The sequence below is a fragment of the Pyrus communis genome, chromosome 8 (genome assembly GCF_963583255.1).
Source record: "Pyrus communis chromosome 8, drPyrComm1.1, whole genome shotgun sequence".
Classification (NCBI taxonomy): domain Eukaryota; kingdom Viridiplantae; phylum Streptophyta; class Magnoliopsida; order Rosales; family Rosaceae; genus Pyrus; species Pyrus communis.
In genome coordinates this window covers 6,298,303-6,318,489 of record NC_084810.1, presented here as the reverse complement: position 1 = coordinate 6,318,489, position 20,187 = coordinate 6,298,303, and the positions used below count along the sequence as shown (strand labels likewise).

Here is a 20,187-nt window from a genome sequence, read left to right as displayed (position 1 = left end):
TAATGCCACCACCTCCATCACTACAGACACCACCTTCATTGCCATCATTATCGTTACCACCACCACTACATCCACCATTGTTGTCGCCACTGCCGCTATACTTGCCATAACCATAGTCGCCACCACTGCCACCAGAACTTCCACTACTGCCGCTGCTTCTCCTATCACCATTGTTACCTCTACACCCAAACCACCACACACCACTATTAGCACTGCCACCATACCCTTACCTTTGTCGCTGCCACCACCACCATTGTCCTCGCCAGTTCCACTAACCCCACTACCATGTCCATTTTTGTTGTTATATACAATTATAACACTTTTACACTAAAATTTATCAAGTGCTTTTACATTGCTTTATACATGACCAAACGCTCAAATGCTTTATTTTACAGCTGATTATTCTTAAAACACATTAGAAGTAGTTAAAAAAAAAAATCGTAGCAATTCCAAAGTGGCCCTCAATTTCCCTCTCTTATATATCTTCTGTCTTGAAGTTAATCTCCCTCTCTTGATTTTATATATCTTCTTTCTTGTGATCGATAAGAGCCATGCATAGCCAGAAACCAAGTGGTTAGCTACGAAGACACAGTATAAGACTTGTAACTCCCAATAAGGATGGACAAGAACTGCTACTTCTGAAATGAATAATATTTCAAGGAATGATGATCCTCTTCGAATCTTCTTTGTGAGAATCTCGGGGATCATCCAATCACATCTGTTTATCGTACATTGTGTGACCATAAATCATTACAAATCGTTTTATTTAAAATTAAATATAAACAGTACCTGACGAAAATTGACCGCATGATGTATGATGAACATATATGATAGAGGATTTCCGGATTCTCCTCACTTGTTCCAAGGACTTGGTTGTTTGGTCAATATAATCTAATCTGACATTTCTATATCATTGTACGGATGCTTCTCAATGCTATTGTAACTAATTGAGGGAACCAAACCAGGGTTGGTTGTGGGAGAGGAAAAATGCGTAAAAAACTGTAAAATTTATGTGTAGTACCCTTACGTGCCAACTAAAGTTGTCTCTTGAACTCTCAACTACATGAAAGAGAAATTCGATGTCAAATTACATAATATTAATTCATGGTGGTGAGGGATTTTCTCTTTAGCCCATAGTTACTCAGGTTTTAAATTCGATGTCAAATTATACATAATATTAATTCATACCAATACATCTCAATGACAGTATACTAATTACATATAAGTCTCTCTTCTTTGATTAACAAAGAGACTTCTCTTAATATATTTTGTCTATCACTTACGTATGTGCCAACTATTTCTAAGGGGTGGATTGAACAAAGATTTTAAAAGATCTTTACGAATTTATAAACGTATGAATTTAATTAACTTTTATATACTATGAAGTTATAAATATATAGATTTTGATGGAGTTGTAAATATGATCATGGAAATGTGATGGCAGAGGTGGTGGGATTGCTGATACTAGCGATCATTGACTTATCGCTAGGTGAGGTTGGAGTGATAATGGTTGTGACGAGTTGGTAGTGGCGGTGATGGTGGTTGGGCAGAAACAGGGGTGGTGGTGGTGGAAGGCGTTTGACGATGGTCATGACAAGGTGGTGGTGTCATTGGTGGTGGCCCATCAGATCACCCTTCATGTCACCAAAGACTTGGCCCAATCCAAAACCAGAGATCCAGCCCAATATACAAAACCAAAATTAGGCCACAATTGTTAATAGCTGAAAACACCAAGGGTACTTTGGTACGTAAATCGCTGAAAAACAGTGTCAACGTACCTTTCTTCTCTGTTTCCACTGTCATCGCTCTTTCAAAATTCCCCGCCACCGTGCCCTCTTCCGGTCGCAAAGCTTCGCCGAATCCGCTTCTGCATTCGCACTCGCAGTCGTATTGACAACACCATAAGACAGGTAATCACCTCTCGCTATATCGACTGTTTGTTTCCCGAGAAAAAAACAGGAAAAAAAAAAAAAGAACTCGGTAATTGACTACCGAATTCGTGAATCGCTTACTATAGTACTTTAATTTTTGGTTCGAAATTTGTACTCACAAAATTCATCAGCAACTAGGGAATTGAACTTTCACTCTGATTTTTTTCTTTTTCTTTTCCGTATTTACGCTGTTCGATTTTGTGTTCTTGTGCTGCTAAAACCCTGCGTTTTAGGGGTTTTGGATTTCGGTTTTCAGTATTCGACTTGAGATTTTTGAATTTTTTCGATATCGAAAGTTGCATGCTGGGAGGTTTAATTTACTTCAACCTTTGTAGCAAATGCTTTCCTTGAACTGTAAATTCTGATCCTTTTTTCGCTTTCAATTGTTTGGATTTTGAATTGTTATTGGTGGAAATGCCGGCGTTAGTAAAATCAAATTCTAATCGAAATCGGGGGATTTTATGATCATAACAGTCTGTGGTTTCGACAAGTTGTAGGGTTAAAAAGTATCAACTGTCAGTATGGGTGACTTGTCAAGGTACATTTCTCTGCAATATGTATTCAGATTTTCGGGGCAAATGGTATTTTCCGATTTTTACCTTCAATGAAACAATTTTCAGGGAGGATTTTAGTAATACACTTCGAATACTTGTTGCTACGGATTGCCATCTGGGTTATATGGAGAAGGATGAAGTACGGCGCCATGATTCGTTCCAGGCATTTGATGAGATATGCTCAATAGCACAACAAAAGAATGTAATAGCCAATTTTTCATTCTAGCTGTATTTGTAGTCTCACTCCATGCAAATCAACTTTGCGATTGTGGTTTGATTCCCGTTCTCTAATTCCTTTCAATTTTGTGTCCACATTTGGAGAAATACAGTATTGCAAAGCTCTTTTCGATTGAAACTGTTTCCTTATACTGTCTGTGAACCAACACATTTTGGCATTTATCCTCTATCAGGTGGATTTTTTGCTTCTGGGTGGTGATCTGTTCCATGAGAATAAGCCTTCAAGGTCAACACTAGTTAAGGCCATTGAGATTCTCCGCCGTCATTGCCTCAATGATCAGCCAGTGCAGTTCCAAGTTGTTAGCGACCAGACTCTGAATTTTCCAAATACGTATGTAGTTAATGAACTGCACGTTTGTTGTTTGCTTGGAATTTTTGCTACAATGATATGTCTAAGTTGACCTTTGGTTCAAATGCCATGAGTTGAGCAAATGGAGAAATACGGAATTTTTGCTGCAATGATATGTCACTCTGATGTGTTTTTGCATCCAAGTTTGTATCAGGAACCTTGACTTTCTGTAAAAAATTAGAGATATATTATGATAAGGATGATAGGCACCCTTCTGTTAATAACAAAATTCTTGTTCTAACAGATTTGGTCATGTAAATTATGAAGATCCTCACTTCAATGTTGGATTGCCAGTGTTTAGTATCCATGGAAATCATGACGACCCTGCTGGAGTGGTATGGATTCTATCAGTGAAGTTGTTTGCGTATTTGCCCTTTCATTTCTTTTTAAAACATTATCAATGTTTCTCATCAGAAATCATTTTTAGCACCATGTTTTAAGATTTTTTTTACACAAATTCGTTATCGTATATAGCTCACTGGTCAAGTTTGTTGGTTGTAATTAAAGGGTTCAAGTTTCCAGGGGATTGAGCTTACAATCCTCATCAGCTTTCTATCGATTCCTACAAGAAAGAAACTTATAACTTACTAGGCTTGTCAGCAAATTCAGACATACCATTTGCTGTAGTTATGTGTTTTCTAAGTATATAGATTTACAGTTAGTAAAGGATTTGATCATTTGAATGGTCTTGTTAAAATATCAAGAAAAATATGTTTATCTTTTGGAGTAAGCTGCATCTAATGTGACCAGTCCTTGAACCCATGAAAAGATGATCCCCAAAAATGGGCCATATGCTTACCAGTTCTGTTATTCTATATCCAATTACTGTAAGAGAGGAAAAGAGAGAGGGGGTATTTAAAAATGGGGAGGGAGGGTACAATAGGCTAATGGTTATCGCTGGGAAGAAAAGGGATATGTTTTAAATAGCAATTATGTTATTGCCAAAAAGAGGAGCAAGGACCCCCTCTTTCGTACGCTCATGCATGGTATTTATCGATATTTTGAAATGTGTTTGCTACAGCTGTTTTAAGTACCATGTATCTGTACTTCTTAACATTGTGGTTATTGGCAGGATAATCTTTCTGCTGTCGATATTCTCTCAGCGTGCAACCTTGTAAACTATTTTGGGAAAATGGGTCTTGGGGGTTCTGGGGTTGGTCAGATCACTGTGTATCCTATTCTCATGAGGAAGGTTAGTTTATGGATTTAATTAATAGTAGGATTGGGAGGATCTAATGTCTTCTTTTGGTGAATAGAGGGTTTTTGTCTTTGTGCTGCATGGCGCATAACTCCTCCTGAATTGCAGGGTGCAACATCAGTGGCTCTTTATGGTCTCGGAAACATTAGAGATGAACGGCTCAATAGAATGTTTCAGGTATTTGATGTTGAGAATTTGCTTTATGCTGTTTATTTGCAGGCTTCTAAACACATATTTGTTGGGCATATTATTCATATGTTAGACACCACATGCTGTACAATGGATGAGACCTGAATCTCAAGAAGGGTTGGAAGTGTCAGACTGGTTCAACATTCTAGTGCTTCATCAGAACAGGTTTGGTGTGTGGGTGGGTGGGTGAGATTGGATTAATCATCATTAAGGAGGAATCCCGATTTATATCATGGTTTCATTTGATTTAAGTTGTCAATCTTCCTAGTTACGAAGTTATATAATTTTGTGTGCAGAGTGAAGACAAACCCAAAAAATGCCATCAATGAGCACTTTTTACCACGCTTCCTAGACTTCGTAGTGTGGGGGCATGAACACGAATGCCTCGTGGACCCTCAGGTGCCAATGAATATTGCTTTATCAATATATGCAACATGGACATGTGCATGCTTGTGCATGCAAGCTTGAGTGTGTACGTGCATCTGTCTCTAGGTGCGTAGTTTTGGTCTTGTTGGGAGGGTGCCTTACACGACTTTATATGATTTTGTTTCTGACAGGAAGTTCCGGGGATGGGATTTCACATTACACAACCTGGTTCTTCTGTTGCAACATCACTGATTGACGGAGAATCAAAGCCAAAGCATGTGCTCCTTTTAGAAATTAAGGTTGCAAAACAATGTTAGATCTATTTTTTTTCCTGAAAGCAGCATCTTTTGATCCTTTCTCCTCCCAAACTGAGTTGGATGCTGTTATACTTTTATGCAGGGGAATCAATACCGTCCAACCAAGATTCCTTTGACGTCAGTGAGGCCTTTTGAGTACACAGAGGTGATTTAATGTTTACCTTTTCTTCTACATTAAAACTTTTGATTAATAATATATTTTTTCTGCTACAGATTGTATTAAAAGATGAACCTGAAATTGATCCCAATGATCCTAATTCAATTCTTGAACACTTGGACAAAGTGGTAAGTGTAATTGCAAGTAATATCGGACTGTTGTACTTTCCCATGCCTTTCTTTTTTCCCTGTATTATGCCCTCTGATGCATGTGCTGTATATTAATAGTATAGATTTGAATTTCCGTAGGTCAACGCTCAGATAGAGAAATCTAGGAAAAATGTTAGCGGATCACAGCTCCAACTTCCACTAGTTCGAATAAAGGTAATATTTCCAATTTAACTTAAGATGTTGGTATTATGATGGTGATCCTCATATATGCATCCTCACATCTCTAGGCCTTTTTCCTATCCCATGCCTTGGCTTCCGATCTACAAGTATTTGTGTACATATGGATGTTCTCTTTTTTACCCAATGTAACCTTAACCTCCCCTTCCATGTGATCGTATAACTTCAATGGAACAATTGGCAGGTGGACTATTCTGGATTTATGACAATAAATCCTCAAAGATTTGGACAGAAGTATGTGGGGAAGGTACATTCACTAATCCTAGATCAGTATTCTACTGCTAATTTTTCTCGTATCACATTTTGGAAATAAATCATTGCTATTGTAATGACTTTAAGGTTGCAAACCCACAAGACATTCTTATATTTTCAAAAGCTTCAACAAAGGGCCGTAGCGAAGGTACTTATTATCACAAATTTTCAAAAGCTTCAACAGTAGTGGATTTTGCATTGGTTGAGTGTTTGTTTTTATACCATCTTATAAGTTCCAACACTTCACTTAATTTTTGAATAACAAAAAGCTTGGTGCAGTATGACCTCACCTATGAGATTTCCAATATATTAACCTCGTAGGTCCATTAGATTAACAGATTGCCCACAAGTTAAATCTTAGTGCTGGCATCAGTCTAAAGACTTTCACATACATTAGCTACAGTTGTGGTATATCTCAAACAAAAGTGATGGTAATAAAACTTGATGAGACTTTAAATAAATTCTCACCATGTAGGGGAAGTTCAGTTCTGACATCACTACGACAGTAGACTCTGTTACTCGGGGATTTCGTTACAGTCAGAGCTATTTGTGAAGTCCATTAAATGTTAGAATTCATATATTCACAGATTTTCAGTTAATTATTTCTTATCTTTTATTGTAGCTAAAATTGATGATTCTGAACGGCTTCGCCCAGAAGAACTAAATCAGCAAAACATAGAGGCTTTGGTTGCGGAAAATAATCTGGTATCAGCTGTCATATTCCTTCTTTCCTGTACTCAGATTATCATGCATATAGTACTTTTCATCCAGTGGAACTCTGGATTTGTTTTATACAGAATATAGTTTTGTTAGTTTCTCGCGGATAAACAGTTCCACAATTTGCTCAGAAACACACACCTCAACTGACTTATGGAAAACATTATCAGTGGAAAACTTAACGTGATTGAAACTTGGTTCTTTTTGTCCTTCGCCATCATAGTAAGAGTTTATGATTTCAGGATATGATTTATTTTTTGGATTATTGCTAAAATGGAAGTCATGTGGAAAATATTGTAGACGACATTACAATTACTTACAGGTTTACAGCTTGTAAATTTTATTTTAAGGTTAAACCCTCATGGGGATATCTGATCATGCAGAAAATGGAGATCCTTCCTGTCAATGATTTGGACGTTGCATTGCACAATTTTGTTAGTAAGGATGACAAAATGGCTTTCTATTCTTGCGTGAAGTACAATCTTGAAGAAACTCGAGTGAGTACTTGCTCTGTTTAAATTAAAGTTTCAACTAGCTATTGTATTTTCTTTTGAAGTATGTTACTGACAATTTTCTTTTCTACTTCTACAGAAGAAAATTGCTAAGGATCCAGATACAGTGACATTTGAAGAGGAAGATTTAATCGTTAAAGTCGGGGAGTGCTTGCAGGCAAGAATGATTAAATTTCAAATATTTTTCTTTCATCAGTGATTGTGTTACCCTATTCTAGTCAGTTTCATGGACAATTATTTTGCCCTGATGGGGCCTTCAGGGCTGTCGTTGGGGTTTGAAATGAGACATTTAGGCCCAAAATGCATAGCAGTCGACTGAGACCTCTTGTACTAATTTCATAGAGTTTGGTTTTAGTTCTTAGATATGGGAAAAACGTATATACGTGATTCAAAGTTTGCAATTTATTGATCATAATTGTAGGCAGTTTTGACATAAAAGAAAAAACATAGAAGTCTTGAATTTGGGATTTTTAGGTTTTAAGGAGCTACTTTCGCTCATGCATCTCACCCTGTTGTGGCCTTAAGCATTACTATGGCAATTAATGAGGGCTTGCTTCCATACACTGACCAAATATTTATGTTATAAGTGCAGGAACGTGTCAAGGAAAGACCTACGAACTCTAAGAGTAGCTCTCCATTCTCTTCCACTGCCCCTCCTTGGGAGGTAATTCTGATTTTAATCTGCTTTTTTCGAGAATTTGCATCACTTTTCTTTATTGCATCCATTTCAGAATTTTTTGGCTGATACATGTGCCTACTATTTTCATTTTTAAGCTATTGTTCTTCGTGTAGGATTTCAGAAGTACAAGTGCTGCTGGAACTGCAAGTGCAGTTTCCTTCAGTGACGATGAAGATGCAACGCAGATGACTGGCTCAAAATCCACTGCCAGAGGCCGCAAGGGCAGAACGTCTACCTCAGAAGTTGGTAAGGGTAAAACTACTGCAAGAGGAAGGGGCAGAGGCAGGGGCAGGGGTACCAGTACCTTGAAGCAGACGACTCTCGATGCATCTCTTGGATTTCGGTCTTCTCAGAGGTTTTTCTTTGACCTAAGTTTGAGAAGATATTCAATCAATTAAGCGGCCACTTCATTTTAAAACTTAATTAATAACCAGCAATTTAATTAGTTGCTTTAGAGGTGTAAGAGAGAAATATGTAGGAACAAATATAGCTGCAAAACTTTATCCTCCCACTGCATGATATTTGTCATGATTCTCTCTGGTATTCAACATTAAAGTCTACCACAAAATGCAAATAGTACCCTTAACCTTTATAGGACTTTATCTTTTCCATTACAAGTTAGTTTTTCTGTTTTCTGTATTTACTAATGTTCAGTTAAAAATATCTACATGGTATCCTTTTTCTGTGCCCTACAGGTAGCGTTGCTAACTGGGGATTCCTTCCTTGTTTGTCCTTATTGCTGTTCTACGTGACAGTTCAATTTCATTCTGTATATCTCATTGTCGTTGACTCTGATGTGAACTAATAAACACAATTAAAGAAGCAATTAGGATGCCAAAGAACTAATGTAAAATCCCAAGAACACAACTAACGCAGCCTTCTTAATAAGAAACCAACTCCGGTTAGACAAGAAAACAAGTTCTGACATTGCAAAATCATGACTTATTAGGATGTATTCTAAGTAGCTAATTGCAAGCAGTTAGAAGTCTGCTGCACGTTTGGTTCATATTGCATTAACAAGTCGAGACATTCATGTTCCCAGTTTTGTATCTTAGCTAATATAATTACTGCAGATCTGCATCAGTTGCTGCAACTGCCGCTGTACGAAGTATTGCTGATGATGGGGATGATGTGGATTCTCCTTCGAGTGAAGAAGAGGCGGGGAAACTTGGAATTGATGAGGTTGATAATAGTTCGGTATGGATTACCTTCTTTTTCAACTGAGTTTTGGCATTAAATCAGTAATAGCTAATGAAAATCCGGGCTGTTCTTAAGTTACTGTCAATTGACTGGCGAAGCTCTTACATATGATTTTTTTTTTTTTTTTTTTTTTTTAAGTCCACACACAACCTCCTTTTGCCTTGTGCCAACCATTAAATAATTTTGCATGTTTACACGTTCCATAAACGGAATCAATGTTGTTTATGCTACTCATTTGATAAGATAATATGGTTTCAATTATTGAAGGAAAATGATGAAATTGTTCCAAGTAGAGGACGGAAAAGGGCTGCACCAAGGGGGAGAGGTAGAGGCTCTACGCAACCATCTAAGCGTGGAAAGAAATCAGATAGCTCTGCAATTAACCGAATGTTTATGAACAAAGATGATGACGACGATGATGAAGATGTGACAAAGAGATTAAATAAGCCTCTGCCTCGGGTGGTTCTTCTTTCTTCTATTTCATTTTACTGTATTCTTTAAAAATCAGCCTGGAAATATATAGGACTGCCTGCTTTTGGTCTTGAGAGATTTCTAATAGTACTGAGCTTTTATTCTCCTTTTTTGTAGGTCACGAGAAATTACGGCGCTCTTAGAAGGTAACAATCAGTAAAGTTCTCCCATGCTTTGACAAGGCAGTCCAACTTCATGTCACGGCTCCAACCTTATGTACCTCCATTTCGGCGCAGAAGGACGTAGGAGCTAAAGAGTTCAGAGCTGGGACAAAGACAATCCATTCGTAGAGGCTTCTGATGGAAGTCTACATTCAAGCTGTTTGAATGTTCCTTCCGAAAGGTCGCAAAATGTAATTTGATCGTTACAAGAGTGGATGCCCGCTTCAGTTGATTTTGTTCCAAATCGAGTTAATGTTCTTTTTCGGGTACTGTACATATCTGTCTTGAGTGATACATGATGTGAGAGATTGTGAACATGGTTTCCGGCCATGGTTTCCGGCCACCAGACTGGTATCAACGGGCAGGTTGGCTGGAATTTGTGGTCGCAACATCCATCTGATTTGTTTCAGCTTGGAAACAACCCCGTTGTCTGAGATGACTTGTAAGTCAAGAAAACATCAACTTGTATTACACCTTCAAAGTAAACGATTTGCGCGTCTAACATTTCATTACAGAAACCTCTAATATTTTCAAAAATGATGTGAATTACAGATCCTACTCCCTCTCTCTTTCAATTTGTCAAATGAAAAGAATTCCAGAAGAGCTTTCTCCAGTAGATATGTACATAATACTAAACGACTATTAGAATAGCGCCACTCGAAACTAGCATGAGGTGCGTGAAAATAGCGCCACTCGAAAGATATCACCTCAACTCATGGCAATCAGAAGAAAAACTTCCATAGAAATACGGGACCCTCTGGGCCAGCAAGAATCTCGGATCATTTGAGGGCCAAACTCTGTTTCACTCTACTTTTTCTCCAGTGTCAGAAGTGATGTTAGGTTTACCCTATACATACAAATCAGCTAGACTGCACTGGTCTCTCATCTGAAATGGGGTCTCTTTGGAACATCCTTCAGGCTTACCAAATGGCTTGGACCGCCGACTTTCCCCTGCTCAAAAGAAGCTCAACATTATCAGATTATTAAGTGAAAGTGTCTGCAATTCATCACCAATCTCTATACTAAATCGGATATGGATTGGGATTAACACAAAATTTAATTCGAGATTGCATATGTTCAGATAACAAGTACCCTAGCAATATCAACTAAGATCACTGCCCCAGACATGATGCTTTCTGTCTATATTGCAGCACATTCAAAAGCCTAATGAGGTTCAACCTCCCCTAAATTTCTACTCTTTTACAAGATCATCCGTCAGACTAATGTCAGCACCTAAAGGAGCAAACACTTAAAAATTTTAAGTACAACAAGGTTAGCCATGGTTCTGCTGTGGAAACAATGATAAATATCCAAAAAGCCTCCACTCCCAAACCACACTTAAAGGGAAAACAGTTGTTTTTACTCTAAATGGTACATGAGGAGTGAAAGATGAACTTTTTTCTAATCCTGTTAGACAAATACAAACGATTACAAAGGACTAATTATCGACTATTAACTTATGTACCTTTCCAGCCAGTCCCATTCGGTCAGTCCTTTGCAAAATGCTCTGTTTTGTCCCCTTCGGACTCCAAACCATGGTTGCAGGAGCAATGCCTTTGTTATTGCATTTCTGACTCCCAGCGATTCTCCCTTTCAAATTCTCTTTTCCTGGGGCCGCCAATCTGTTAGATCCACCAACAACTGGTTTCTTCTTAGATTTCACAGTAGTTACCGGTTTAGTTTCTTTAACTAGAACAGAATCCAAAGGTTTCCTTCTCAGAATCTGATACTGAACCTGCACAAACAGTATGATTCATGTTAATATCAATCTTGTGGCCCATCGAGATCAAACTCAGTTGGAATAAAATGTAGGAATAAATTGCAAGAAAACCATGAACAAATATGGGGCCCTCAAAATGCTTTTTGGGATGTGTTACGAAAAGAGGGAGAGAATAAGATATGCATACATCACAATTAAATAGAGTACAGTCCTAACTGACAAGTCCCTTACTAGTAGGCGATTATTTCAGATATGCATACATCACAATCAAGAAAATTCTTATTATCTGTGTCTCGGATTTGTGACATCTCACCTTTGGTTTTGTAGCTTCCACGTGGATTGACTTTGAAACATTAGGTCCAATTATGTAGTTTGCAGTCCCTCACTCACTCTTATGCATAGACAACTTGGATACTTTAGAAGGTTTTATTCTGTTCTTGGTTGCATAACTCATTCTTGCCACATTCCTGCTATCTGGGGATCTTTCTTTGTACTGTATTGATGTAGATGTTGAGGTCCTGCCATTCGAACCAGGATTTGAAGATGATCCCACACTAGACTTGCTGAATGAAGATTTACGGCCTCTTGATTTCCTTCTATCACAATTAATCTCCACTCTGGCTGCTGGCCTCGTAATACCGCTTTTCCTGAAACCAGCCTTTATTACTGAAAATATCCCATTTGTTTGACTCAATGCCGGATTTGATTTCTCCATAAACTTCTGTTGTTGCTGCTGACCACTCTCAGATGTAATGGTGCTTGCTGCACTGCTTTCATTTTCCTTGTTTGTCACATAACTAAAACTACATGTTGGATCCCCACCAGAGGACGTTGGCATAGAGCAATTGGGTATGTGATTTCCAGTTAGACTGCTTTTACAAACTGAACTTGATTTGGAACTGGATGTTCCTTTCAACTGTATAAAGCTTGATTTGGGTTTCATCTTATCACTGGACCCTGAGTCCCCACAGGAAGATGTCCCACTCAGAACTTTGTCTGGGTCCCGCTTATCTGTAAAATCTTGGTTTTCCCCTCTCCATTTCTTGCTTACAAAGTCTTTGCCTCTTGACTTAGAGACAGAAGACAGAAGTTGTGGCGAAGATGGTCCTACTAAGTCAAAGTTTAAGCCCATACTATCCTCACCCAAATTCAAAAATGCAGCCCTCAACTGGCGTGAAGAGCATTGGTGGAACCTAATAATTCCAGTACATTACTAAAACTCAGCATTCTTATTTGACAGCATGAATTACAAAGGCAAAATGGAAAATGCCGCATAATCAAAGGGCCAAAGGATACTTACAGATGGCTTATGTAAAACCAGTCATCATCACTGCAATGTATCCAATCCAAAAAAGAAGAATTAGAAATTGACATCACATATACTTTCTAAATTATAAACCATTTCTGAAAATTAAGGAAAATATTTGTCTCTGAGTATACTAGAACCCACATATGTTGGTTTGTTGAGTTGGCTTCTAGAGTGAGATCCACCCACAGAGGCGCATCCATTTCTTCCTGTATCAATCAGCAAAGAGAGATGTAAACAAGTAAATTAAAGGTCCAGAGAAGTTGCACGAAATAAAAGAGATTGCAAGTTAATCCTAATCACAAGAACAAGATGCACCTTCAGATTTGATTAGGATATGTTTGGTTGTCCAGAATATGTAGGCTAAGACAAAGAAATACAAGGGTAAACACGAACACGAATAACGATTGCAACATCGAAATACGAAAAATTGCCACACTCTTGTCAACCAAACAAGATTCCTACACCCAATAAATCCAATTTCAATTAGAACTCAAAATTGCAAAAGAAGCAAACTAAACCCAAGATTTCAAAGCAAAGAACCCCAAGTTCCCAACCCAAAAAAACCCTTAATTCGAAAGGGGGGTGGGGGAGAGAGAGTAAGTTCAAGAAGATGAATTTTATACCAGAAATGCCCAGTGATCGTTGCTGTTATTGAGAGCCATATTCTTGTCTCCTTCAACTTCTTTGCGTCGCAGAAAAGAACCTGCAAAAGCCTCAGGCGAATGGGCTTCTTCTTTCATCCATGACCATCCTCCATTTTTGCTTCTGTTTTGCTATTTTGCAAGGAATAGCCTGTTTGCAGTTTCAGCCTTCACGGCTAAGAGCTCCCCTCAGCGACGTCGTTTTATCTTTGGACGGCTGAGATTAATCAGCAGGTCCAGGATGCGGTATGTTGTTTAGTACCGTGAATGAAGAAGGCGAGCTATTTGACCATTGTTGGTGGGAATCAAATTTGATCCAGGAAAAGTAATTTTAACAAACAATAGTATCTAAAAATATTTAAATTTAAAAAATTTAAGCAAAATTTTTTTAAGCCATAATTTAGAAATTGCTTTTCTGCTATATGATTTTAGCCTAACTTTTTTGAAAATAAATTTTATGTAGATTATCCTAATCTATTTCTATGAGCATTTTAATATAAAAATATTTTAATTTCGATAAGTAATTAAAAATCATACAAATGCATAAACATTAGATTTAATTTGGGCCATCAAATTTTTTTAACCATTAGATTTGATCTCATTTGATCACAACCGTTAGATGATAAGTAAAAAAAAAAAAAAGTTAAAAATATCATAATTTGGTGGGTCCAGAATAATTTAAAACAAGCTTAAATCTTAGGGGGAATTTAGCATTGAGATATATTTTCTTTCCATGACTTATTTTAGCCTAATAGTTGGAGATGGTTTGGGCGGTTCTAAAGCTTATATTTTAAGCTTTATCCCATGGTTGGACATGGCTTCAACCCCTAGAAATAAAGCTTAAAAATTTAAGCCATAACCCATAAACTGTTTTTCTCCTCCAAACCTTATGGTTTAAAATTTTAGTCTGTGATTATTAAATAATGGATTAGCCAAATTTTTTTTTCGGTAACTTTTTTGAAAATAAAATTTATGTATTTATTTTTATGAATATTCTAATCTAAAAATATTCAAATTTCAATAAGTAATTAAAAATTATAGGATTTATACTGAACAAAGTTTAAATCATGGTATTCAAGCTTCAAGTTAAATTTGATTTAAATAATTTTCTTAAATTATTTAGACGTTAGATTTAATTTTGGGCCGTCAAGTTTTTTTTTTTTTTTTTCATTAGATCTGATCTCATTTGATCATGTAAGAATATCAAAGCTAGTGATCTAAGTGAAGAGGAAACAATGGTTAAGATTGTGACACATGTCAATGGATAAGGAGGGTTGTTATATAAAGGTTGTTATGATTGTAGGTTGTTAGAATGACTTTTTAGCCAAAACGGTATCTGTGATTTGTATAGCTTCTCACTTTGGTCCATGAGATTTGAAATCAATAGAATTGGTCCTTGAGTTTGTCCACCATCAATCAGTTTGGTCATTCCTTGAAAAATCTCCATTAAATAAGAATAGAATTAATTTTTATTAAATCATTTTGGCCCATTGTTTATTAAATTGAGGGCACATTTGTTAGAAATTTTGCACAGAAGGACCAAAATGATTGATGGTGGACAATGTCAAGGACTATTTCTATTGATTTCGAATCTTAAGGACCAAAATAATGTGTTATGCAAATCTCAGGGACCATTTTGGCTAACAAGCCTGTTAGAATTGTAGTTTGTTGAAGTAAGGAGGTTACACATTGTATTAGCTTAACTAGCAAGCTTTGTAATGGTTTAGTATATAAGCCCTTTGTAAAAACAATTACTTGGTATTCAGGAAAGATCAATTCACAAAGCGCTCATCTCTCTCTCTTTCTCTCTCTCTAAACTTCTTCTGCATTTCTTGTGCATTTTTCTCAGTTCTCACATGGTATCCTCACCAAGAAACAATTCGGCGCTTCGGCATTCTCCTTGAAATCTCTATTATCTTATCTTCTCAATCCTCTATTTTGTACAACTTCTAAGATAAAATTGAGCAAATCCCATATCGAATTCACAAGAAAATTGGAGTTTTTGTCACAAAGATCAACTGTTTGATTAAAAGCATCAGTGAAGAAATTTCTCCATTTCTGCATAGATGGTTACAGCAGCGCAACTACAAATTGTTCTGTCACCAATCACCAACCTTATTCCAATAGTATCAACATCCTTTACAGTGAAATTGGATGCCACCAATTACTTAACTTGGAGCTTTCAGATTAAATTGCTTCTTGAAGGCCATGAAATTCTGGAATTTGTGGATGGCACCAAGAAATGTCCAACAAGATTTGTCAATAATTCAACTGTCGAAGAAGTGGAGACAGATGCCTACCAAGTTTGGAAAATGCATGATCGTGCAATCATGCAACTCATTACTGCAACTTTATCATGAACATCAGTATCTTGTATCATTGCTAGTACAAGTTCTAATGAAATGTGGGTGAATCTCAAGGAAAGGATTTCATCTATGACTAAAACAAGTATCTTTAATTTAAAGATTAAGCTTCAGAACATCAAGAAAGGGTTTGGCTCAATTTCTAAGTACCTGCAGAAGATTAAAGATGCAAGAGACCATCTTGCAGCAGCTGGAGTTATCTTCGAAGATATTGATATCATCATTCTTGCTCTCAAGGAACTTACTACAGAATACAACACATTTAAATGTGTTATCAGAGGAAGGGAAAATGGTATCTCCATCAAAGATTTTCAATCTTAGTTGCTTCCTGAAGAACTACTAATCAGTCACTGGAATCCAATATGTCTTTTGGAACTGCAATGATGACATGCACTCATGCTTCAAAAGGGAAAACATTAGTTCTTGATTCTAGTTCTATCGATTCAAGTAACTGCGGTTCATCTTTTGAGGGTAGATCAAATCAACCCAACAACTCAAACAGTCAAGGCTATTTCTCTGGAAATCAAAATAGCTATAATAATGGTTCATAAAACTACAATGGTGGCTACAATGGTGGATACAGAAGCAACAATTATAGGGACAAAGGCAGAGGTAAGTTCAATTACAATTCAAGGTCAAGATTCAACACACCAAATTAACATAAAAATGTTAAGACTTAAAAGAGTCTTTAAGATGTTATGAATTTGTTCTATTCTATTGTTAATTTTATTTTTTAAGGAGTGAATGGGAGAGCTTCCCCAATATAAAGCTGCAAAACACATAAAATTGTTAAAGTTAATGGAGCTTTTGACGATTTGTTGAAGAATAAATCAGGAAATTTGGAAAAATAAACAAAATTTAGATACCATATAGAATTATAGTCATTTTGAAAAAATTTATAATAATTGTAATAAAAAATTGACATGAAAGTACACCCTTAAAAAGTTTTCCCAAAAAAATCAAAAACCAAAATTGTTGTGCTTTCATCTTAGGTAATTACACACCTCCCGAATACCAAATAAATAAATAAATAAATAAATAATCATCAAGCTTTCTTGCAGATTGTAGCATTCAAGAAAGCTTCATTTCCAACGAAAAGTAAAACCTTGTTGCTTCATATCATGTTTACTCAGAGCAAACTGCCATATCGGCTTAAATTTGCTGGCAATGTCTAGGAATTCAAATGAAACCCAAAGGCCAAAGTCTACAATTCTGTTCCAAATGTTTGCTCGAGGATGTTTACTTGGTAAGGGAAATTAGGTCTGGCATAACTAATTTCGACGTAGGAGCCATTTACTTTTCCATAACTTGTGCGTTAGTAAAACGCGAAATATGCCGGGATGACAATGATTCAAACATGCCAATTGCCATTAGTTTAATGAAGTCTTTCCTACTCCCCTACTTTTTTACTATAATTCAAAAAATCCACCAGCTGATAAGTAACAATGGATAAATGAGGAAGGCTCTAGGGTTTCTCTGTGCGCTGCATCGTTGGCGCATGTGAGAATCGAAATCTGCTGTTTCAAGCAAGGTTTGTGAGAAGATTTGGGTTGATTCAGTTCGAGTTATTGCTTGTTTGCTTATTGAGAGGGTTAGGTTGAATCTTGAAAGGATAATTAGGGTTTCGTTAACTAGGGCTGCGATAATTAAGGTGTTAAATCGTTTAGGGAACAATGTTAATTGGAGTTCGTATGAGTGGCTAGTGCGTCTGGGGAAAGCTCTTAAGTTTCTGCATCCTCTTCACGTAGGTTGTGTAAGATGGTTTCGTATTTTTCACACGTTTTGTGGTTTTCTGAGGAGTTGTTTCGTGGCTAGTATGTTGCTTTTGTGGTTTGCTGATTGGGGCTTTTGTGGTTTGCTGATTGGGCGAATTTAGACTTGATTGATTGTGTTTGTATTTGTATGGTTCTCTGTTTCTGGGACGATTTGGCTACCCTAGGTTTAAGGCTCGGGTTTGTGACGGTTGGGGTTTCAACGTGCCTCTTTGATTATTACATGACGCCATTGATGATCTGGTTCTAGTGTGGTAATTGTTTTTGTTACTCTGTTTGGAGACGATTAAGCTCTCATTTGGTGTTGGTCATTTTATTTAAGCAGTTTCTGTGCACACAAGATAGTTTTTTATTAGCTTTTAATTTGGGGGATAGATCTAGGGCCATTAACTGTGTGAGTTTTACAATTATTACCTTTGAGCTTCCTCGTTTGAATAGTTTGGTAATGAGATTTTTAATCCGCTAGTGTGTTTTGATGGTTGGATTCCCCCAAAAGTTGGGCTATTTATGCAGGTTTTGGTGGTGCCTTTGGCCTTCACCTGCTTCCCTGCCTTTTAATTTCTTCTCATCATCTGTCTTTAAGATGTCTAACTCTCACATGGCTGCCTCTAATTCAAGCTTGGCCCTTAGGCCTAGGATTTGTTCTGATTCCTATATGCCTAGTTGGGAGAACCCCTTCCCGGTTCCTCAACCTGGGCAGGAACCTGTGGTTGTTGAAAAGGCTAGGAGTACTTTCACCATAGAGAAAGCTGTGACTAGGGTGAATACTAACTTGTGCTCATCGATCAATGTTGAGCACATGCAATCTAGAATGCTGATAGGGAAGATGTTTGGGTAGCCCTTGGAAGTAAGATTGATTAAGTGGAAGCTTGGCTTATTATGGAGAAATGAAGTAAAAAATACCTTCTACCTTGATCCTTTTGGTAGAAGATGGTTCACAGTGGTGTTTACGGAAGTGGATGATCTAATGTTTGTCATGAGGAATTGACCCTGGTATGTCAGGGGTCAAATCCTTCATCTGGAAAGGTAAACCACAGGTTTTAAGGATTTGGACGCGATTGTCAAGCTTGTTACATGGGCCAGACTACCTAGGGTTCTTTTCCAATATAAGGAGGATAATATAATCAAGGATATTACTTAGCCATTAGGGAGTTTGCTGAGGGTGGACGAAGTGACTTTGGGTTTGAATGGCCTATTTGTCAAGGTTCTGTTAGAGGTGGATCTGAGGTTTCCACTGAAGCGGGTGCTTATTATTAACCAGGATAAGGAATGCCTCATTCTTGTGAGTTACAAAAAACTTTTTTAGGTCTGTTTTTATTGCGATAGAATGAGGTATGATGGTTATGTCTGCCCCGAGGTGTAGGCTGATGATGGCTACTTCATGATCAACAAGGTCAATGAAGATGAACCTTCGGTGTTCCCAGAAGATACGGTGGTGGATGTAGATATGAAAGCTAATCTGCAAAAGTATGTGATGTTGTGCTGCTATGGTGGAAGAGGAGACCATTGAGATTGAGCAGATGGGACATTGTGTAGAGGATGATGGTTCTGATGAGGATGGTTGGACTGCTATTAATCCAAAATGGAGAATAGGGCTGATAAAAGATTGGTTAGTGAGAGTTTAAGAGATGATAAGTCTTTTAGGGAGGTGGTTTCTTGCCCTAAGACTAAGTGGGTGGCTAGGGCTAATTTGGTTCAGGATTGGAGAAGGGCAGGGAAAGGTGTGGATCGGGATTAGGGGGTAAGATCTTCACGCTCTAATTTGCCTATTATTCTTAATTATGTGTTTTTGAATGCAAACATGAATTTAGTGGATGCTATTTTAGTTGAATTTGCTAGGTATGATGATATGTTTGCGGATGAGACTTACTTTGCTTTGATTTGTGATGACATATGTGTTAACTCCGAGAGTAGATTGCATATTGACTTCTTTGATGCTATGCATGAATTTACTCATAGTCAGGATGTTGGGATGTCAAGAATAAGAAGTGAAGAGGGTGATAATAGGGACAAGTTTGGGAGCCTGGTTGCGGTTTGTCGTACTATTGAGGGTGCCCTGTGAGTGCTAGACTAATTATAGGAACGCTGAGTCCAAGGAAACGTGTTCGTGAAGAGGATACTGCAGAAGTGGGATTGAGTTCCTACCTTAACGAACTGGATTAATGAAGTGCATGGTTTGGAATGTAAGGGAATCGGTAGACCAGAGTTTAGGTGTAATTTCAGTTATTTATGTAGTTTGGAAAAACTAAATTTATTTTGTGTTGTGGAAACTAAGATCTCCATGGCTAAAACCCCCTGTTAGGATTTTTGGGAAGTATTTTGATCATTTTTTTTTTTTACATAACCCCGATGGAAGGGCTGGGGGCCTTTGTATATTAATGTCATTGATGCTTGCTCTCGTTTTATACATATGGAAATTAAATATATTAAAATGAACGTTGAGTACTTTGCTATGTTTGTGTATGTTTCCCCACAAAAAGCGCTTCAAGTTATTAACATGTGGCATGAGTTGTTGCGCCTTGATCCTAAAGATAAGCCTTGGACGATCTTAGGTGATTTCAATAACATCATTAATGTAGAGGAAAAATGGGGTGGTAACCAAAGTACCAATGTGCATATTAACAACTTTATAAACTTTTTAAATGCGGGTAAACTAATATTGTTAGATGCTTCTAGTGTTCCTTTTTACGTAGACAAATAAACACTCAGATGATACCATAATTTTTGAAAGGCTTGATAGAATAG

At 37.3% G+C, this 20,187-nt stretch overlaps 1 protein-coding gene across 1 annotated transcript; it reads left to right on the top strand.

The window, feature by feature from the left end:
* The first annotated feature begins 1,778 nt into the window (after nt 1-1,778).
* LOC137743312 (double-strand break repair protein MRE11-like) lies at nt 1,779-10,238 on the top strand. Its single transcript, XM_068483179.1, has 23 exons — nt 1,779-1,910; nt 2,429-2,469; nt 2,552-2,687; nt 2,896-3,053; nt 3,316-3,406; nt 4,144-4,263; nt 4,378-4,446; nt 4,532-4,623; nt 4,755-4,857; nt 5,016-5,123; nt 5,224-5,286; nt 5,355-5,426; nt 5,547-5,621; nt 5,830-5,892; nt 5,985-6,045; nt 6,520-6,602; nt 6,998-7,111; nt 7,206-7,283; nt 7,719-7,790; nt 7,919-8,160; nt 8,879-9,002; nt 9,273-9,464; nt 9,594-10,238. The coding sequence occupies exons 2-23, from the start codon at nt 2,453-2,455 to the stop codon at nt 9,624-9,626; spliced, it is 2,166 nt and encodes a 721-aa protein (XP_068339280.1). The 5' UTR covers nt 1,779-1,910; nt 2,429-2,452; the 3' UTR covers nt 9,627-10,238.
* Nucleotides 10,239-20,187: the final 9,949 nt, after the last annotated feature.